Below are 19,277 nucleotides of genomic sequence, written 5' to 3'. Positions count from 1 at the left end.
TGCAGGAAAAATTCAAGTTTAAAAGTTCAGGTAAGATCAGTGCCATTAATTAAGCAAAAAAAAAAAAAGGAAAAGAAAAGGAAAACAAAAAGGAAAAAAGGAAATTAACTTGCTTCCAAAAAATCCTCCTTTGGATGTAGCTTTCCAACATCACCTGCCATCCAAGTACCACCTCAGGCAAAAAAATCTTTGCATAAAGACAGACAAGGAACACAGCTATATATATTTTGTAACTGACTGCTTGCTGAAGAACAAATCACTGGAGATGCCTGTGGTGTAACACTTTCAGACTTATTTGGAATACACGCATATTTACACATATCAACATTCAAAGTTACAATTTGGCAGGACTAAGGTGAAGAAAAGCTTCTTCAGTTTACAGTTCCTAATGAGAGACAATACATATAAACAGGTACGTAGCAGCAGTTTCTTACACTTCCATCAAAAAAATAAAAAATAGCTCAATTGCATTTTATAGTTTTCCAGACACTCTAAAAAGAGATTCACACAACTAAAATGCTAGTGAAAAAAATGGGGTGCTTCCCCCCAAGGATTTCAATAGACTTTGCTGTAGAAAAGGTGCGCCACCAATAGCAGAATAAGATGCAATGACGTGCGTATGATCAACTTCTTTCCACAGAGAAAGAAAAAGGAACATTTTAGACTAAAATTGTACATGGCCCCTTTTATTGACCAAGAATCATTTGTGTATTCATCTCATGAGCAATCATTTCATTAGTTTTCAAATCTAGAAGCATGCTCTGAACATATGTAAAGAAAAGATTCAACTATGATAATTCTATAACAACAAATAAGCCACTACTCTTCTTGTACTGGCAGATGGTCTCTCATTGCCTCTTGTTTTGTTTGTTGGTTTTCTGTTTGTTTTGGTTTTTTTTATTTTGGTTTTTTTTTTTTCTTGCTGGTGGTTATCAAAGGCTTCATGATGGGGAAGTTAAGTACGCATTCAAGACACTCATCTTCCATTGAACTGATACCATGGATTTGCTGAAGAGTAGAGTACTTTTGCCATCCTCTCCCACAGAGCCCAGACAGACTAATTTTCCACAATTCTGTGGCTCTGAAATGTAGTTCCTCTTCACCAGGTGAAATAATCATCAGTCACCTCAATTTATAAGTGTGAGATAAGGAAGAGGACAAGTGTCAGATAGGGTATTTTATTTTTGGAAATGGTATGGATAGTAGTTTATCTAGCTTTCTTTTATCTGAATTTTGAAAAAAATTATGTTAAATATGCATTAATTAGACACTAAAAAGGAAGTTGATTAACATGCAGAGGCAAACATTGTGCAGCAAGCTGAGTTAAGTAACTGGAGTTAACATTGCCTCAATAGGTATGGGACAGAGCCATCAAGAAATCATAATGCTGCTTGTTCAAATTATCATGTTCTCTTTTGTTAAGTTCTTTGAACTGTGGACACGGTATGGCATGCCCTTGTACTGGCAACCAAATTCACTTTTTTTAATTAGATGTTACTATACATAAAATCAGAAAATTTATCAATTCGTGCTATGAAGCCCAAACATATTTGCCTTTCATTTGAAAAATGAATTAAGAACCACTAGTAACTTTAATATTTCATATCCCTCAAGTGTTTTGTAAGGTTGCCTTATCTATGCAATTGCAACATCGCTTTATAATACAAATATAACCAAGGTTTTGCTTTGGGAACATTTGGAAAGTGTGCAAAAACACAGAGGATGTGATGCTTGGAGAAGCAAACCCAAATGATTAATTTCAGACAATGCAGACCTATCAGCTTCTAAGTACTCTCTTTTATAAAACAAAACCAATCAGTAACTACTGCCGCTTTGAGGAAAAAAAGTCTAAATTAATTTTTGAAATGCAAACATTTATTTTAAGGAATCCTCTCTTTTTAAAAGAGTTACGGTTATTCCTACTGCTACAGCAGCCATTAACAAGTTAGCTCAGCTATTTTATTTACCTCACCCAAACTGAACAGTATTTCAGCAATTCCTGAAGTTTTAGTGGACACTTACCACTGCCCACATTGAAAAAAACAGCTTCAGAGACTAAATCCAAACTTTAGGCCAACTGTCTTTAGTGCCGGGTGGGACTGAGATAGGTACTTGTAAAATAGCTCCACTAGCAGGATTTAGGAATTTGCTAACGAATATACTGACAATTATTAAATATTAGATGCTTGCCATTATTCATGCATCAGCACCTCCATGGAGTGTAAAACTGTTTGAAAACCTGAGTCCGAGATCATCTGATTTCATAGTAAAGGACTGACGGGGCACCTAGAACTTCAGTTTGAGCAAAACTATCTACCTCAGCTATTTTTATTAATGGCTGTAAAGATACATTCTGTTAAACATTTATAAAAAAATCACAGCATGAATGGAACCCACAGCCAACTCTAAATGTTATACAAACCGAACCAATAGCTATTTTTGGCAAAAAAATTATATTTAACTGAACAGAAGTTGAAGTATTCTTACCACAATGAAGATGTTACCACATTTCACATTGCACGGCCGTAACACAAATGAAAACTCCCAGCATGACACATTCCAGTCATATTATTCACTTGACTTCTTTAATGCAAAAAATTGTGTGTTCTCTGGTTTTGCACTTCACAGAATATGTGAATACAAGAATACTCGATCAGGGGTCCAAGAAAAGACTATGCACAGGTCAACTATGTATACAATTTTCAACATGAAATCTTCCAAGCTTCCAGCTTTTCCGATGAAAGAAGTGACAGCAAACTTCAACTCTTCATCAACAACAATGGTAAGTATAGGGAGTCGTAGAGAGGTTAAGTGTAAGTCAGCTACTGTCCAGCAAGACAAACAACTTTATTCCAGCTCTTGGACCCCTGATTTATTGCCTCTCCTCACAGGAGGGTATAACACTGGCGGCAATTACAATAGCACAAGAACTTTTGGCATATGAAATATTAACACAGGATTGACCCTGCATTGCCCCTGCCCATCTCACACTAAGTTTTTCCTTTACCCTCTTTTCCACATGTTCTAGTTACCTTCTCTGTTCCAACTCTCAGCTAACCAACAGCTAAGAAACACTCAAGTTTGTTTCTTTGTGTGTGTTTCTTTTAAATATAAAGCTCCTCAGTTAAAGCCACGACTGAGGTAAAACAGTGTGTGATTTGTGCTAGGAAACAACAGTATCCAATGGTGAATACTCCTTTAGATTTCAATGGTCCTGCCAAAATTAATGAAAAACCAGGATTTTTCCATCAGGACAAAATTAAACAGATGTCATTGATGAGCATCATCAGAATTGATACCACTTCTTGTCTTTGTACTTCAACATCATCTAAAAAACAAAAAACAATTTCTAATTACTGTTCCTATAATGTACCAAAAAGCTCCGTGATACATACAAATTATTTGCTTACAAAGCAGCAGAAAGATGGGACTTCAGTAAGACTTCTCAAAACTGCACCACCACCATTGCTGAACAGTGACGGTTTAGCATGATGAATTTTCTAATGGTAGCATCACTGCTGATGATCTGGCCTCAGATAGAAAAAGACATTTTTGGGAGAATGGGAAGGTTGCACAGGAGTTTAGGGGATGGCAAGAGATCTGCCTAGACATGGAAAAGAACAACCATCCTATGTAGTTACATAGGAAAAAGAGTTAACTTGGACTCATAGGGTTCGCACGCAACAATTGTTTTTTTTTTTGTTTGTTTGGGTTTTTTTTGTGAATCACAGGAATCTCACACAGAACATGACTCTTGTCTAATTCTGTGACAAATTCTTTAAGTAATGGGACCTGAGCTGTGCTTTTGGAAGTTTACATGCCACAGGCAGAAGGTATGCTCTAGATCAACATGCCACAAGACAGAGCTGTTTACATTAATTATTAGGAGTAATGATCAACTGATAAAAGGGAAGTGTCCTTTATAAGTGATATTGCATTCTCTTCAGATGCCTCTAACATGCCTTTGCAGATGTCAGTTACTCACAGAACTTGCATTTATTTGCTAGAGAATCAGTTTAATGTTAGTTTAACATGTAACACACTCACCTCATGAGCGTGTTTAGAGAAAGAATCAGCACTGTAAAGCATAGCTGCAGTTTTTTCTTCCAGTTCTCCTAGTTTCTGTCCTCTTTCATCTAGTGCCAACCGGGCTCGTGCTAGTTCACCAACTACACCAGATGCTGCTCCTTTGACACCTTCAATACCCCCAGGCCCTGGAATATGCTGGGCAAGACTCCTTGATGCCTTCCCAGATGCCGATTCTCCAACTGGAGGCATTTGCAAAACAACAAAAACAGAATAGTAAGGTTTTCTATCATTATTACATAAATACCAATGTAACTAGTTTATTAAGAGGTGTTGTTTCTTTGCATGGACACCAAACATCTAATCATAGGCACGACTATAAGCAATACTCACTACTCAATGTTACTAGATGTTGCTATTTAAATAAAACTGAGATTTTTAAACATATTTCTGAGTTTCCAGGCAGGTTGTAAAATTATAACCTTTTCATGGCTCAAGTGTGAAATTCAAACTCTCTCAACAGTGCTAGCATCACGGTCATCAACAGAATTGTGCTGGTGAAGTGATTTTTAAGAATATAGCTTACTTCACAGGGAAGGTGTTGGGAGTTTTGAAAATACAAGTTGTGGGCAGTTCTGGAAGTGCTTTTCTGGTGTAGCCAGCCCGTATGACTCCACCAGCAGAAGTTTCCTTTGATGGAAGTTCAGTTTTAGATGCAGACACCCGAATATTACGTGTCTGTGCTCTCATTATTGTAAAACTCTAGTCAAAAAAAATAATGTAAATCATGAAAAGGCAGTACAGCTGTAAGAACAAATCAGCTCATCCTAAAGTAGACACTCACGAGTTGTCTGCTGAACAGCTCTCTAGACTCCAGTGATCGCACTGACTACATCTGCTTTGCTTGTAATGGGACATCAGCCACGTAGTTCGGTCTAGACACTTAAAGGACATGTCAATCTCATGCTGAATTGTATACTCTACAAAAATGAGTGAAGGCCAAAACATTTTTGTGTGCTGAAGTCAAACCAAATAATCTTTACCTTTTATTTTTAAACAATGAAATTATGGTTTAAGTATTTTTTTTCCACCTGTAGGAAAAGTAATATTAACTTATTTAACAAGTTTTGCTGCAGAATTTCAAGATTTTCTGATTTGATTTTATGCTTCTAGAAAGAAAAATTTACATTTCAACTAACACTATGAACACCTTTCTGTGAATTCCCAATAATAAAAAAGAGAAATCATTTCACTTATTACAGATTCTGCTGTGACCCTCATGTTAAATATGGCTATTTTAAAGACATTTTCATATGTGTTTTGAATTGTCACTGAACTCACTTTCAGACTACAATTCATTAAGCTTTTTTTCTCCCATTCAATACTATTTTCCATCTAAAGATCTGAGCCAAAAGTTGATGGTGGAAACTTGAAATGATGTAAAGAGATACCTTCTAAGGTTAACAAGAGTGCTTTTCTCTGGTGCCATGTAGAGGCAGATTTTCCCTGCCCCAGTCATACTAATTAAACATACAATTTTGCACACAAATTTCTCTAATAGAATACTTGACCAATATTTCAAGGTATTACACACATATATAAAGACAAATAGAATTTTTAATGCAGAAAGTGACCTCTAAATATTTGATATTTGTTCAAAACGTACAGGCCCAAGTCGTAAAGTCTAATTTAATTTTTATTGTACAGATCAAACGAACCAATAAGAAAAGAAAGGACTGCCAGGAAGTCGTCTGTTTTAACAGCTATGTTTCATGTTAAAAAGGAAACAGTTCTTACAAATAAACTTGCATAATATGGTGTTATATCTAGAAAATATCTCAATAAATGGAAGTTATTTTCCTTAAATATATTATTCTATGATTCTATTCAATGATTCCATAAAATGCTGCATGCCACCACAGTAAAAAAAAAAAGTTGTAATCAAAACAACAATGAGGAAATGATAAAGTAATAAAAACTTTGCCAAATCTGAATTTTACTGTCCTATGAACAGAGGACTGAGTTGAGCCATCATACAGTTCTGTCCTTGCTCTCATTCCTAAGGCACCTCTGCACAAGTCTAACGAGAAAAAAAGAACCTTGCAAATGAACTGAAGTAGAATGGAGTTTTTATTTTCTCACTGTCCAGAACAGTGTTATCCAGAACCAGCCCCTTTCAGTTCAACAGCATTAAGAAAATGATGGTCAGTACTATATACTTCACAAAGATGAATAAAAATAAGATCAGTTGTCCCATTTCTTGTTTTAAAATCTACTCCTGAATAAATGAGGTAAAGGAGCCTGGGAGAAAATAGTACGATGCTTTTCTGATCGTGTTGGTAAGGTGCACAACACAAAAGCTACGAAAAAGCATTCTTCATTTCCTTTTTTACTTTCCTCTTTGCAAATGTAATGTTCTATTAACACAGGTAATATATTTCTCAAGGATCATTGGTTTCCTTGGGTAGAAATACCAGAAAAATAATGAACACTAAAAACTTACAGAGTTCTTCTCTGTCGAGTGACTGTGCCCCACCTCCAAACAGGCCTTTAAAGAACCCCCTGTTCGGTGCTTCTGGTGTTTCTACAGGAGTGAAGAGCTCACCCAACATTTCCTTTGCAATGAAAAGGAGACACAAAGCACACATTATTTCACACACAAATTAATGGAATATTCTTTCACTTCAAGTATTTATTTTGTGTATTTGGAGTTCAAAATTAATATGCTTTAATAAGCATCTGTCTTTGCAAGGCAACTTAGGAAATAATAAAAAAAAACATACTAAGAAGTCTGACAGTTGCAAGCTTGTAGCTCATGAAATTTAGTAGCAAAGAAATGGGTTCAAGTAAAGCTGTATTTGCCCCTCAACAACTTGGGCAACACTCCAGATTTTGTTCTGCTGAAACTGTATCTACAAATGCTCGTATCAATGTGTGGTACAGAAGTAGAGCTTACAGCCTGCAACTCTGCTATTTCAGTGTTCTATACAACTTCCAAGCTGAAGCATGGCTGAGAACCTTTTCAAGCTGTTAATAACCCTGAAACATAATAGCTTCCTTCAAATATCCTGAGTTAGCATTCCCTATCTATGTCAGCATGCACCTCACCAGCGTCAATTGAACAAGCGAGTTTTGTTAACCGCACATGTTAAACAAGGAAGTTTCCTATCAATCAAAACGGAAATCAAGTAAGAAACTGTTTCAAATACAAGAGGATGGATGAAACAGTAACATTTAAGAGTAGGGGAAGTGATTCATCCTGAATGAGACTCTACAGTGAGGAAAAAAAAAAATAATCAAAGCACAAAAGTCAAAGTGCTCAGCTTTACAACAAAACTGTAAGCACTGTGAATCTAGAACCAAGAACTTCAGAGTTTAAGAAAACAGTATTTTTTTTAATGCATTACCTGAAGATTTTCACATGTTTCTTGACTGTAAGTGAGCCTCTGTATCTCAGTTGGTGAGACAAGATAGAGTGCTTGTCCGTTATTGGTGAAGCAGAATGTTCTGGCTATCCGCATATTGGTGAGTGGCAGATAATATACATCCAACAACGGCCTTAAACTTGGCAAACTTAAGAAAAAGAATTAAAAAAACACCACTAAGTATAGCAGGATTGTCTATTATTGATCAAATGGCTCAATTCATTATTCTCTCTTTACTTTACCATCTGTGTAAAGTACCACATAAACAGGCTATCATTTAATGCAGTTACAAAATCAAAACATAAATATGAGATTTTTTCAGGATAGCACCTCAAAAGTGAAATTTAAACAGCTGCATCACAGATGTATGTAAAACATCATTTTAACAATACTCTGAGCATGTAAATCACATACTGACTTAAAGCATTATTCAGTAAATACTAAAGAAGTATTTTGATAAGTGTCTACCAAAGGTTTACAATTAAACATCCAATCTCTTCTCTCAGGTAAAGAATTTCTCCTTGACCAAAAATACAAGTCTAAAAGATCTCTCCTCAAGAACACGTGTAAATTCACAGGGATGTGTGTGCTTTCAAAGGAAAACAGAACGCAGCAGCCTCAAACAAGCATCTTATGAATTATGTCCACCTTGTTTGTCTGATTGCACATTTAAGAGGAAGTCCTGTTAGAGCAAAGTTTGCTTACCTTGTATTTTCTGATTCTGCGTATGTAACTGCTACTGAAGAACAGATACAACACGCTCAGGCTGTAACAATGCTCTTGCTACCAAACATTCCTCTCCCCCAAGGTAATGATAAATGCAAGTAAAAAGTGACTTTAACACCTGATGTCTTGATAAACAGAACCCAAAATAAACTGCTGTCTCAACAACATCCCCTGTGAAATTTCTGTAAATACAATTTACATAAGGTGGTAGCTGCAAGTGTACCAACAATACATTAAGCAGCTTCTGCTGCAGATACCATCTGCATAAATTTATTATTTCTAGAAACTAAAAAAAAAGCAGTAAAGGGGCAAAGTGAAGCCAAAAACTATGAAAAAGAAAAATGCAGTAACCGCAACAGTAAGCGTTGTTTGTTTTTTTGTATGATACTGCGATTTCTAATTACAGATTGTGGCTGGTATCTATGACAAAAGGAAGAACAGGTAACATGATTTTGGAAGGAAGTTCTACAGCTAAGAAATAAAAAGCCATATTCTCTTGTAAGCACATCAGCCAGAAATGACGCTTCTGCCATGCATATATCTAAAATAAGAATATTCATAAGAGTTAGTAACAGGGAAGTGCTTTGCTTCAGATTGATGGAAGCATAAAACATCCTTACAGCTTCAAGAAAACACAAAAACATTAGCTCAGATAGCATAAGCATGAGAGTCATGATAGCATTTTCAGAGCATCAATCAAATTTAACAGAATTATAAGTAAGTCCTGTCTACAAAGTTATATCAGTAAATAAGTATTGGGCGTCTCGGGTATGACACAATGCTCTCAACTTTACAAAAACAGCACATCTAATCCACTTCCCAGCAACAAAATTCATGCTTATGAAATGGAGTTAATACCTGGGAGTTCAACTTCCCTACATAATGGTAACAATTCAATAATTACAATTTAGCACCTACCTCTATGCAAAGTTCTTTAGAAAACAAAATGAATCCTGTGGAAAACAGGATTTGTTTGAATATATGGTACCTGAACATTAAGTTCTATTTTAATTAGGGAAAAAAGGAGTGTTTGCCCCACAAAGTGAGCAGCGTTTTCTAGAGGTGTTTAGAATATATGATGGGATACAGATCAATAGAATTAACAGACTTATCAAAACTTATTTTTTAGTTGTAGCATGCATCAGATCAGTTTTAGCTTTATTCCTAGCGACTTCCCGAAGAAGTATCTTTTCAGAGAATTTCCCCAAGCTGAGCACTTGTTTTCACAAGCTTAAAAGTAACGTTTTAGGGATTTTACTGGCATAATTTTTTAATGCCATGTTCCACATTCATCTTAGCACTATCAAGGACTAAAATGTAGGTGCAAGGGTACAGATATATACACACTGATGTTCAGAACAAAATAGCACTTGGAAATATCCAAGAAAAAGGACATGTTAAAGTTACATAGTAAAGGACACGTAAGGACATTCAAACATTACTTCTACACCTTTAAACCCATAACTTAAATCTCTTACTTTAGATTACTTATTTCTATATTACAACTGCCAGCAATTAATCTTGTTTTTATAGCCTGAGTTTAAGGCTTTTAAGACCCAATCAAGCTACACAACAAAAAAATAAACTAGAGGCATGAGTGTGATGTAAACAGCTGCACAAAAATAAGCAGAGTTGTGGTCAGGTACCAGCTGAAGGTCTGACTCAAGGCAGTTTTCCTCAATCAGGGAGTAAATTCGCATTTGAGAATCTTCGTCAAGTCCAGGACCTACATCACAAATTTGGAACTATTTGCTGAATCAGGGTAGCTTGAGCTAAACTGGTAAACATTCTCACATGTTGAAGGCATAACTAATAAGAATGCGTAATCAAAATTATCCAGGCCCACATGTTAGAAGTTCATCAACACTGAGTGAATGTAGATTTTAATTGGTATTATGGAAAAGGAAACTTCTTATCTAGCCAAAGACTATTTGTTCTTTTTTATATTTAAGTTACTATCAAACAGGCCTTACCTAAAAGTCATAATATGTCCATTGGCACAGAAACATGCAAGGCAGATACTGTTACTCAACGACACTATGTCTCCACGAAGAACAAAAGAAGTCTCTGTTATGTTTTGCTTATAAATACAGTTCTGGGATGGCAGGGAAATAACTTTTGCTTGCTTTTCCGAACATATCACTGCATATTGGTTTTCACTGATTTCCTGAGAGGAAGAGGGGGACACTGAGACAGGTCGTCGCTTTTTTGATTTATCTTTTTCATCTTTATCTTCAGGAACATTGTGTTCTCTCCAGGGTTCATGTGCTGGTGGGACCAAAGATCCTGTGGTATCCAGAAAAGCCATTCTCAAGATTGCCCCTTTTAACCTCAGGATGGTTCCTAGGACAAAGAAGGTTAGCACATTTCTAAAACAGTTCTAAGTTGTCTTTCAAGCTACAAAATATTCCTTTAAGAAGCTACCAAAACAAAAAGAAAACAAGAACTTAGGCTTGCCTCTGTAGCAAAACAGACATACCAAAACCTTTGGATGTTTATCTAAAACACAATGAAGTACGTGCAAGAGCACATACACATTCAAGAAAGTGTCAAACCCTTTTGCAAGGGTTAAGTGTATGCATACTCTTCCATTAACTTCAAAGGAAATGTATACATTTATTAAAAAAGCCAAGCTGGAATGCACATTTGTACTCAAGTTCAGCATCACAAACGCAATTCTCTTAAGGAGTACGCAGTGTGCTTAATATCAACAATAAATGTTTAGTCAAAGGTGAGCACCTCTTTCTTCAATACTGGCAGTTTCAGAAACAAGCAACATGTGATATTTTTTCTGCTGCAGTTCATGCTTGAATCCACTTCTCTTTAGCATAAAATGAAAGAGGTAAGGTTTTCCATCCCCACTGTTTAAGTCCCTGTCTCTGTAGGCCAGATCTTAAGCTAATACATTTCTTATTTTACTTACATTTTTTCAAGCACAAGTGAAAACATGAACATTTGCAAAGTACACCAGAAAAATCACACATATGGTAGTATCTTTTAGGGTTCATGCTGCAGATCCAGTGATTAAACATAGTGTCCAGTCTGCAGCCTTGCCTTTACACTCAAATGCTACCAAATCTGAATACTGCTGCCAATACTGTAGTTGATAAGAACAACGCAAGTATGGTCTAGAGATCACGCTATTCCTAATACCTATTTCAATCAAATAGCATTGCAATTTGCATGTCCTAATACCAACCGTGTGAGCAAAGCGGAGCACAGCAGCATGTTCTGCCCGAGACAGTGGTAAGCAGGAAAGGTAAATCTATGCCTAACAGCACATTCAGCAAACCATTAATACTTATTACAACAAAATCAGTTGCTGTGTATCAGAAAAACAAGGTCTTGTAGACCTCTCACAGCAATCCAAAGGAATATTTTATCACTAATATTTAGAGCTAGTTGTTCAATATACAACCCTTAATTTGTAGTCCCTTTTCGTGATTCAGGAAAACTGGAAGCTTCCTACCTCATGACTGAAAAAAGAATAAATTGAGCGTTTTAAATACTCATCTTTTTTGCTGTTTCTGTTTAACACTTGCCACGTACTAAATTAGGGTTAGAAAACATGCTTTTCTCAGCAAGTATATTGAGGTGGTATTTTTATATTATATGAGATATTTTCAACTTTGCATGTTTAAAACTCTGGTAATGAAGTAACTAATCTAGATTGCTAACTTTAGTAGCTAAATCAATAAAGTATATATTAACTTTCAATTAATCCATAATTGAGAAAAGTGTTTTTTTTTTTTTTTTTAGAAAGAACAACCACCATACTCTATCAAAGTATACTTCAGCACATCTGCTTTGTACATACCACTAGGAGAAACGATAACTGGCTGAAGAAGTCTTTGCTCTCCTCCTGGGGGTAAGTTCAGTACAATGACAAGCACTGTACCCAGTGTGGTCCCAACCCACAGGCATGGGGAAGGTGATGTATCAGCCTTTCTTGTGAAAGTCTCACAAAAATGAAGAGCTGAAATTGCCTCGCGTGACTCTTTATCAATGCTAGTTACACTAGAACTCCGAGATCGACTGAAAGAGTTGTCTTTGACATCTGAAAATAAATCAGTATTAATGAAAAAGAATGGCAAAATGTAGGCATTAACAAAAAGTAAAATTTGAATTCTCTTATTTAGCATGAAGTTTATACTATCATTCTATTGATGTTCACTCCTGTATTCTTCCTTAGTCATATTTCCTTTTGGACCAGTTTTCAACACCGTATCCTGAACAAAGCACCCAACTTTTTTTTGCAGAGGTTGCCATTAGGTAATCGTCATATACAATTGTTACGCATACTTCTGTCTACTCGGGACAGAGAGTAACAGTTACCATCAAATAGGACTTCTTTTAAAAAGTTCAATTACAAGCCTCTCTGCCAATTTAGTTCATTTATCAGATTAAAAAATATTGGCTTCCACAAAGATACAACTATTTTAGTTCAAACATCAGGACAGCATGATAACACATAACCTGTAATGACTCACAATAATTATGTCCCACTTCAGGAAACTGTATGGAGGACATCTAACAGGCTGTTTACTCACACCCAAGCTTTTAGTAAGAGAAACATCAAATGCTACCAATGACACCTGCCACTGGTAGGCAGAGCTGAAAATTTCCATTTTGAATACTGTAATGTAGTGCCAGAAATGGCACTAAAACTTCACAGGATGTCTTGCTCACTGCTTAGCAAATAAGGTTCATGTAACGGAAAATGAATTTTAATATTAAAAAAGCTCAAATCATTAAACATGATTCTTCGTTCTAGCTGTGTGGTGTCTGTACACGTGGTGATATTTAACACATCAGCATGTCTGAATTTATCTGTGCATTCACGAATTAATGCTTTACTCAACTCAGCATTCCAAAACTTTAGCACAAGACAAGACATATTAGGAGAAGTTTCATGCAATTTATATATTGATTTTTAAAAAATTAAGTTATTGTTTTGGATCTTTGGGTAGGTTACACATGCAATTGGCATCTTTAAAGCAGGATTAAGAGCTAAAGAACATTTTAACCACATACTTTCTGGAAGTATCACTATGATAATTTCATTAAATTATTGCAAAACTTTCTACGAAGAACATCTAACATGCATCTGAAAAGCATACAAAATAGATTTCAACTGACTAAATACAGACATCTACTCGACACAAACCGTGAATCTTCTCAGGAGATACTTGTCTCATTTCAACAAGGACAGAAAAATTATTGTCCTGGCAAATTTTAGTTAAGTCAAGTGTAAAACACAGATTACAGAAAGAAACTAGGTCAACCACTCAGATGTTGACATCTTAAATTTTCACATTTAAAAAAGTCAAATCCAGAGTAAAACAATGAAAACTATTTGTTTTTATAATTCTTCTAATGACCACCTCCTCTTAAGATGCTTGTTTCTTCAGGCTTGAATATTTGCTAACTTAATGCTTTCACAACTCTAACGTGGATTGATCAGCCTGAATATAATCACACGTTAACTGCAACCTGCATAAAATTTGTTGAGTTGCATCTCGTTGAGTATTTCAAGAGCATGCATACAAATTCCAGAAGCATTGGAATGGACAGGAAAAACCCCATAAAAATTAACTTGCCAGACAATACAGGCACTGTGAAGAACAGACAACTTGTTCAGAACAGAGAACTGAGGAAAAAAGAGTTTAACTGCTTTAGGGGGTATTATTTATCCTGAAGTCAAGGAAGAATCTATGGTTTGTTAAACAGATTAGTTTCAGATGAAGAGGAAGGAATAACAGTATGATGACCCACTACGCACCACTTTGAGAAGGATAGAAAGTTGAGGTTCTTTTGAGCAACTAAACAAAAGGATAGGACCTAGTGGCAACGGTACCTTAATCATCTGGATTACAACATTTAAAAGCAATGGTATAATGCAGACTAGAGTATGTTTGAGATAACTTCTGTTTTGGAAAGTGGAGGATAAATACAGAAGCACATACTTTAGATTTTGTTAGGGAGGAAGAGAGATCTAAAGACAGGAAAGTAATTTGAAAGAACAAGATCATGGAAAAGTGGGTTTCAAGAAGCCATGGAAAAGGAGAGAAAGTGACAAGGACAATGAATTTGGGAGAAAGGTATTTCAGCTGTCTCCTAGAGCCAGTAGATATGGCCACATCAGTGACAAAAAAAAATACAAGCAAGCTGACAAGCTCTGAAGAACACTATGGAAAAGCTATCCCAGTAAGAGAAAAGATAGAAGTAAAATTAAATATATATATATAATATATATATAAAAAAATTGCCTAAGGAAGTTATTTACAGACATGAAAACCCAGAAGAATTTTACACAGAACAAAATGAGGCATCTAAGTGCAGATATCCACACACATGCTAAATCAAGCAAAACCAGTCAAAGGCTATTAAAATTCAGCAAGTACGAACTATTTTATGAGCATAGCAGAAGTAAGATGACAAAAACGTCCACTATTTCAGTAGAAATAAGAGCAAATATTAAGTGATGCAGAAAACACTGAAGTTCTTTCAGGATTGGAAAATGCTGAAAGAATTTCAGCATTCTTTTCTCCAGTCTTCATTAAAAAAAGAACACTTCTAAGTACTTATTGCTATCAAAGAACTGGGAGTAAAACAGCGGCAAAATTTGAATGAATTGGATAATATTTAGGTACAAATGTATTCCAGTCTGCAAAGCATGATAAAATTCACACTAAACTGAAATAATCCCTAAATCATAGTAAGGAACGACAGAGACTGAAGAGACAAATCAAATTATTTCTGCTCTTCCGTGCCAACAAGGCCACAGTTAAATCCTTCTAGTTCTGGGGATGAGAGTTTTAGAAAGATGAGGAAAAAATTCCAAGAGGAGATTAACAGAAGCCATCCTAGATTTAGACAACATAACCTGAAGACGACACTTAATTTTGTAAAAAAAGGAAGCTATCTGCAAAAAAAGAAGATTAGAGATATGATGATAGCTTTCAACAGCATAGAAAGACAGCTAACAGAGATAAGGCGCCCTTGTTATCCCTGTTCATTGTGGAAAGGACAAGAAAAAGCTAACAGGGAAGCAAGGAAGATTGATTAAATAACAGGAAATTTGTCTGACTATAAAATATCGGAACTTTCTATCTGGGATTTCTTTAAAAACTCCTTTATTGGAGGCTCATGATTAGATGAGAGGTTAAATTGTCAGACATCTGGATCCTTGCCATAGGATTTTAAGGATCCTTGCCATAGGATTTATCATTGCCATAGATCCATTAAAGGATCTCTGAGGGTTCTTTCCAACTTCACATTTCTCTGAGTGGAGCAAGCTGTAATTGTAAATCAGGGTGGTCCAGCTCAGTTTCAGGATATCCCAGTGCCATGGACCCTTTCCTTGCTGATAGCAGGAGTTGTCAAATACACAGTTCTGCAGCTGCCACTCTGATCCTCTTGGTCTATCTTCTGCTGGGGTTGTTGGAGCAATTCTGCTGCAGGAGGGGAAGGCGAGCTGCGGCATGCAGAAGGCTGCTTTCACATTTGGGCTGCATCTACTGCTGTAGGTCTACAGCTGTCCTCCATCATCTTTAGAGAACAAGGCAGGGGAGCTGGAACTGATCTACAAGCTGGCAATCAACTTTTGATGACAGAGTACTAAAATTAATAAATCTACTCATTCATATGCTGTTTTAGTTATGCAATACAGTGACCTCCAGTACTACAGACTTTACAACTGAACTGTTTCTTATATAAAAAGGCTTTTTCAAGAAAGATTAAATTCTCAGACTGGTCATCCATTCAAACAGCTGTATATTATTTTCATTTAGAGAGAGTGGTCACAAGACAATTAACATTTGTAAAACTATGTCCAATTATTTGTTGAGTGGACCTCAACATATGCTATTATTCTTAAGATACATCATTTTTCCATCTAAAGTGTGGTCCTAATGGTCCTAAACAGGCATCAGTTTTCCTTACATTACCTGCTTATTCATGCTTTTGCTATCACAGCACTACTGATAAAGTGAGTGACAGATACCTAAAAATTTTGATGAAAGTGTGATAAGCCATGTACAAGATTTGCAGGCTTACCTTACGATGACAGCAACGAAATTTTGTGCTTGACAGCCCCCAGAAAGAGCGGAATTAAAATCTTAGTTTTACACTTCGGATAAATGGAACATAAAAATCATGATAGTTTATGTAACTTAGGACTCTTTAACATACATCGCATTCTGTAAAACAGTTTTAGAAAAATAACATCAACTATGTAAACTTACCTAAATCAGGCTTTAACTCAGTTGGCAAACTTAGCTTCCTGGACATCTTTGCTGAAAAGTGAAGTATATCTATTTTTTAAAAAGAATAAACATGATTCTGCTGGCCTTTATTTGCCTGTTTCCCAATATTTAATATATAATTGCTTATTACATTAATTGCAGTACTTAACAGGATTTCTACTAAAGCAAATCCTCACTTCCACAAGGGAGGTGTGCAAAGTAAAACACGGAAGATACCAAAATCCCTGAATACAGCGTTTTATGACTTTTGCCAAGCTTCGTTTCTCCTCAGGCTTCAGGTAGAGCTTGGTAGGTTGGATGACTTTTGCTTTGGCTCAACCTCAAGTCTTATCTCCTCAGGTGACAGGAAAAAATACAGACTCTTGGCTACTGCAAGAATGCGCGCTAAAGTTTATATAAAGTTAACATCCCATCCCCTCTTCTGCCCTACTTCCTGATCAAACCTGAGATATTTAAAATAGAGAAAAGATGAGCTTTTAATTACACTAAAACACTAATGCACATGTGTAAAAAAACGAGTAATCTGAGATGCAATCCATAACTTTAGAAGAATTAAGACATTACAGAGAATAGTTATAAAAGCAGAAGCATACAAACACTTGCAACACTGTCAAACAAGAGACAGTATAATTTTTATAATATTGCTGAAGTAAGAAATAACACTTGAACCCATCCCTGACTTGGAAAATTCTCTTTATAGGAATGGAAGTCTTGTGGTCCATTTCAAATGCAGTACAATACTAACAAATGCTGCTATAAAAATAGTCACTAGTAAACCAGTGGCCATACAACCCTCTCCCACCTTCCTTTCAACAATTACTGAACAAGGAATAATTTTGATGTTGCTTAAGTACTAGATCAGGGCTAGACTCCGAATCTATTTCACAGACACATGATTGAATTTTGATGCATCATTTAATTCTTCACTAACCTGTAACAGTAATACTTCTCTACGTAAAGTAGATGTTGAGAATAACCTCATAATTTTAAAGTACATTGTAATGGATACCAGTCATAAAGCAGCCCAAATCTTGCTGCTTCTCTCAGCTAAAGTGGAGTTAACTCATTCAAATTATCATTTTAACAGAGATCATTCTGTTTTCTAGATATCCTGAAGTACAGCATGTGATTTAAAGTTACTTCCACTCCTTCAAAAAGTGAAATATTTAATTATATCATCAATTATGCTCATCAATATTGCAAATGCTAGTTATCTGAATACTTGAACAGTTTTATTCCTGTCATACATTATAAAAATTTGAGAATTAGACTCCAGAAATAATCTTCTAATTTCCTTCATGTGTCAATGTTACAAAGTATGTCCTATTCAAATTAAACTGAAATTACTTACTCTCAGGCTGAAATGCTAGTCCCTTTAACTTATTTTAGTGCAGGCTGAAACTGAAATGGGCAGTCCAACTACATGTTTTTTACCCTCATCCTTGCATTGGTACTGGCATCTGCCTAGCTTAATGGTAAAGCCAAAAGTCATTGAAATGAAGTTTCTGCCAAGGGTTGTTTTCAACAAGATCAACTCCTGTTTCAGATCGGAGCTCAGCTATGCAAACAGAAAACTGCGGTAGAAAACAGCACTAGTGACCAGGAGCCCATGGTTTTGCTGTCAGCTTGACTTTACATCAACTTGAAAGGAGATCACAGAACCTCGTTTGGAACTGTGAATTACAAAATGAGCATTCCTCATCTTAAGAGTTGTTTTCTGTGTTAGGCATGTAAATCATAAAAACCAAGATACTGAAACAAAAGCTCAGGTATGCACACAGAAAATAATTTGAGTTATTTTTGGCTTTTCACAGCTTCTACCATGTGTGAACACTGGCAATGTTTAGTTAACTTAGTCCTGGTTCAAGACCAGAGAGGTGACTTTTGGTTTTTCAAATAGAAACATTTGACATGCAATTTTAACAACTTTGAGAAGACTGACCAAAAAAAAAAAAAGACAGTAGGAAACAGGTAAGACAGCAGATAACAAGTACAGGCAAGCTTGTTGGATTCTAAGAGTCAATCCACAGTTTTAGCTTTTTCTTCCTTAGTGAAAGGCCAGCTGTATGAACTATGTTGATAAGGCAAAACAAATTTGTCAGACATCATTTTCTACAAGCACTGAACTATGTCTCATTAATAGGACAAGAGGACACATGAATTGTTAAAAAGGATGTCATTGCTAGAAATTGTGAATGAATGTGCTATCCAAAATACTACATTTCAAAACATACCTCAATATGTCAAAACCCTCAATAATTCAAATGTAAATAGGAAACAAGACCCTATTTAAGTAGCAGTAGTGCCATCTTGTGTTTAAAGAAAAAAGTGCCTAAAGATGCAGTAAGAAAATAAGAATATTTCATCAGCTAAGCCTTTTTTAACTTACATTACTCAGTATAAAAATCCTGCTTGTATTCATACCTGGCTTATGGTTTACAATAGTTTTGCTGTGCCTCAGATGAAAAATGGCAATGTGCTAGACAACTTCTACAACACAAGAGATATACATCTGAGAAATGGAAAAGACAGGATGGAGTTCTACAGAGAGAGCTCAATGTCAGGCTTTTTACTCCAGTTGCATAACAGGGCAGAGGTGATGGTGACTGCTCCTGCTGCGTGTGGCTGACCTCAAGTAGTAGCCGTCATGTCACAGCTTAATATCTCCCTTGGTGGTGGTGGTTGCTGTAGCATTCATAGCCAAGACTACCCTTCTTCAGCTCGAGTGAGACGAGGAGACAGAGACTGGCACACTGCTGCCCAAGGCAACTGTTTTGCCTGTGTTTAGACCTACATTTAGTACTCCTCTAAATTAGAAAACCTGAGTAATACA

At 36.0% G+C, this 19,277-nt stretch overlaps 1 protein-coding gene across 6 annotated transcripts in view; it reads right to left on the bottom strand.

Annotated features, from left to right (window-relative positions):
- Window positions 1-825: 825 nt before the first annotated feature.
- STXBP5 (syntaxin binding protein 5) overlaps window positions 826-19,277 on the bottom strand; it is a 107,650-nt gene continuing 89,198 nt past the window's right edge. For 4 of the 6 annotated variants that reach the window (XM_074580363.1, XM_074580358.1, XM_074580357.1 and 1 more), the window contains 7 exons: window positions 16,424-16,474; window positions 11,995-12,234; window positions 10,151-10,520; window positions 7,434-7,599; window positions 6,530-6,641; window positions 4,048-4,268; window positions 826-3,328 (listed from right to left, as the gene is read on the bottom strand). In XM_074580363.1, the coding sequence (XP_074436464.1) occupies window positions 3,287-3,328; window positions 4,048-4,268; window positions 6,530-6,641; window positions 7,434-7,599; window positions 10,151-10,520; window positions 11,995-12,234; window positions 16,424-16,474 (1,202 nt within the window). In that variant the 3' untranslated portion in view covers window positions 826-3,286. The remainder of the gene's footprint in view (window positions 3,329-4,047; window positions 4,269-6,529; window positions 6,642-7,433; window positions 7,600-10,150; window positions 10,521-11,994; window positions 12,235-16,423; window positions 16,475-19,277) is intronic. The other 2 variants (XM_074580360.1, XM_074580362.1) reach the window with 1 other exon arrangement.

Source organism: Larus michahellis, chromosome 3, assembly GCF_964199755.1.
Source record: "Larus michahellis chromosome 3, bLarMic1.1, whole genome shotgun sequence".
In the NCBI taxonomy this organism is placed as follows: Eukaryota; Metazoa; Chordata; class Aves; order Charadriiformes; family Laridae; genus Larus; species Larus michahellis.
Note: the sequence above shows the minus strand (reverse complement) of the source record. Positions and strands in the feature narration are given on the sequence as shown.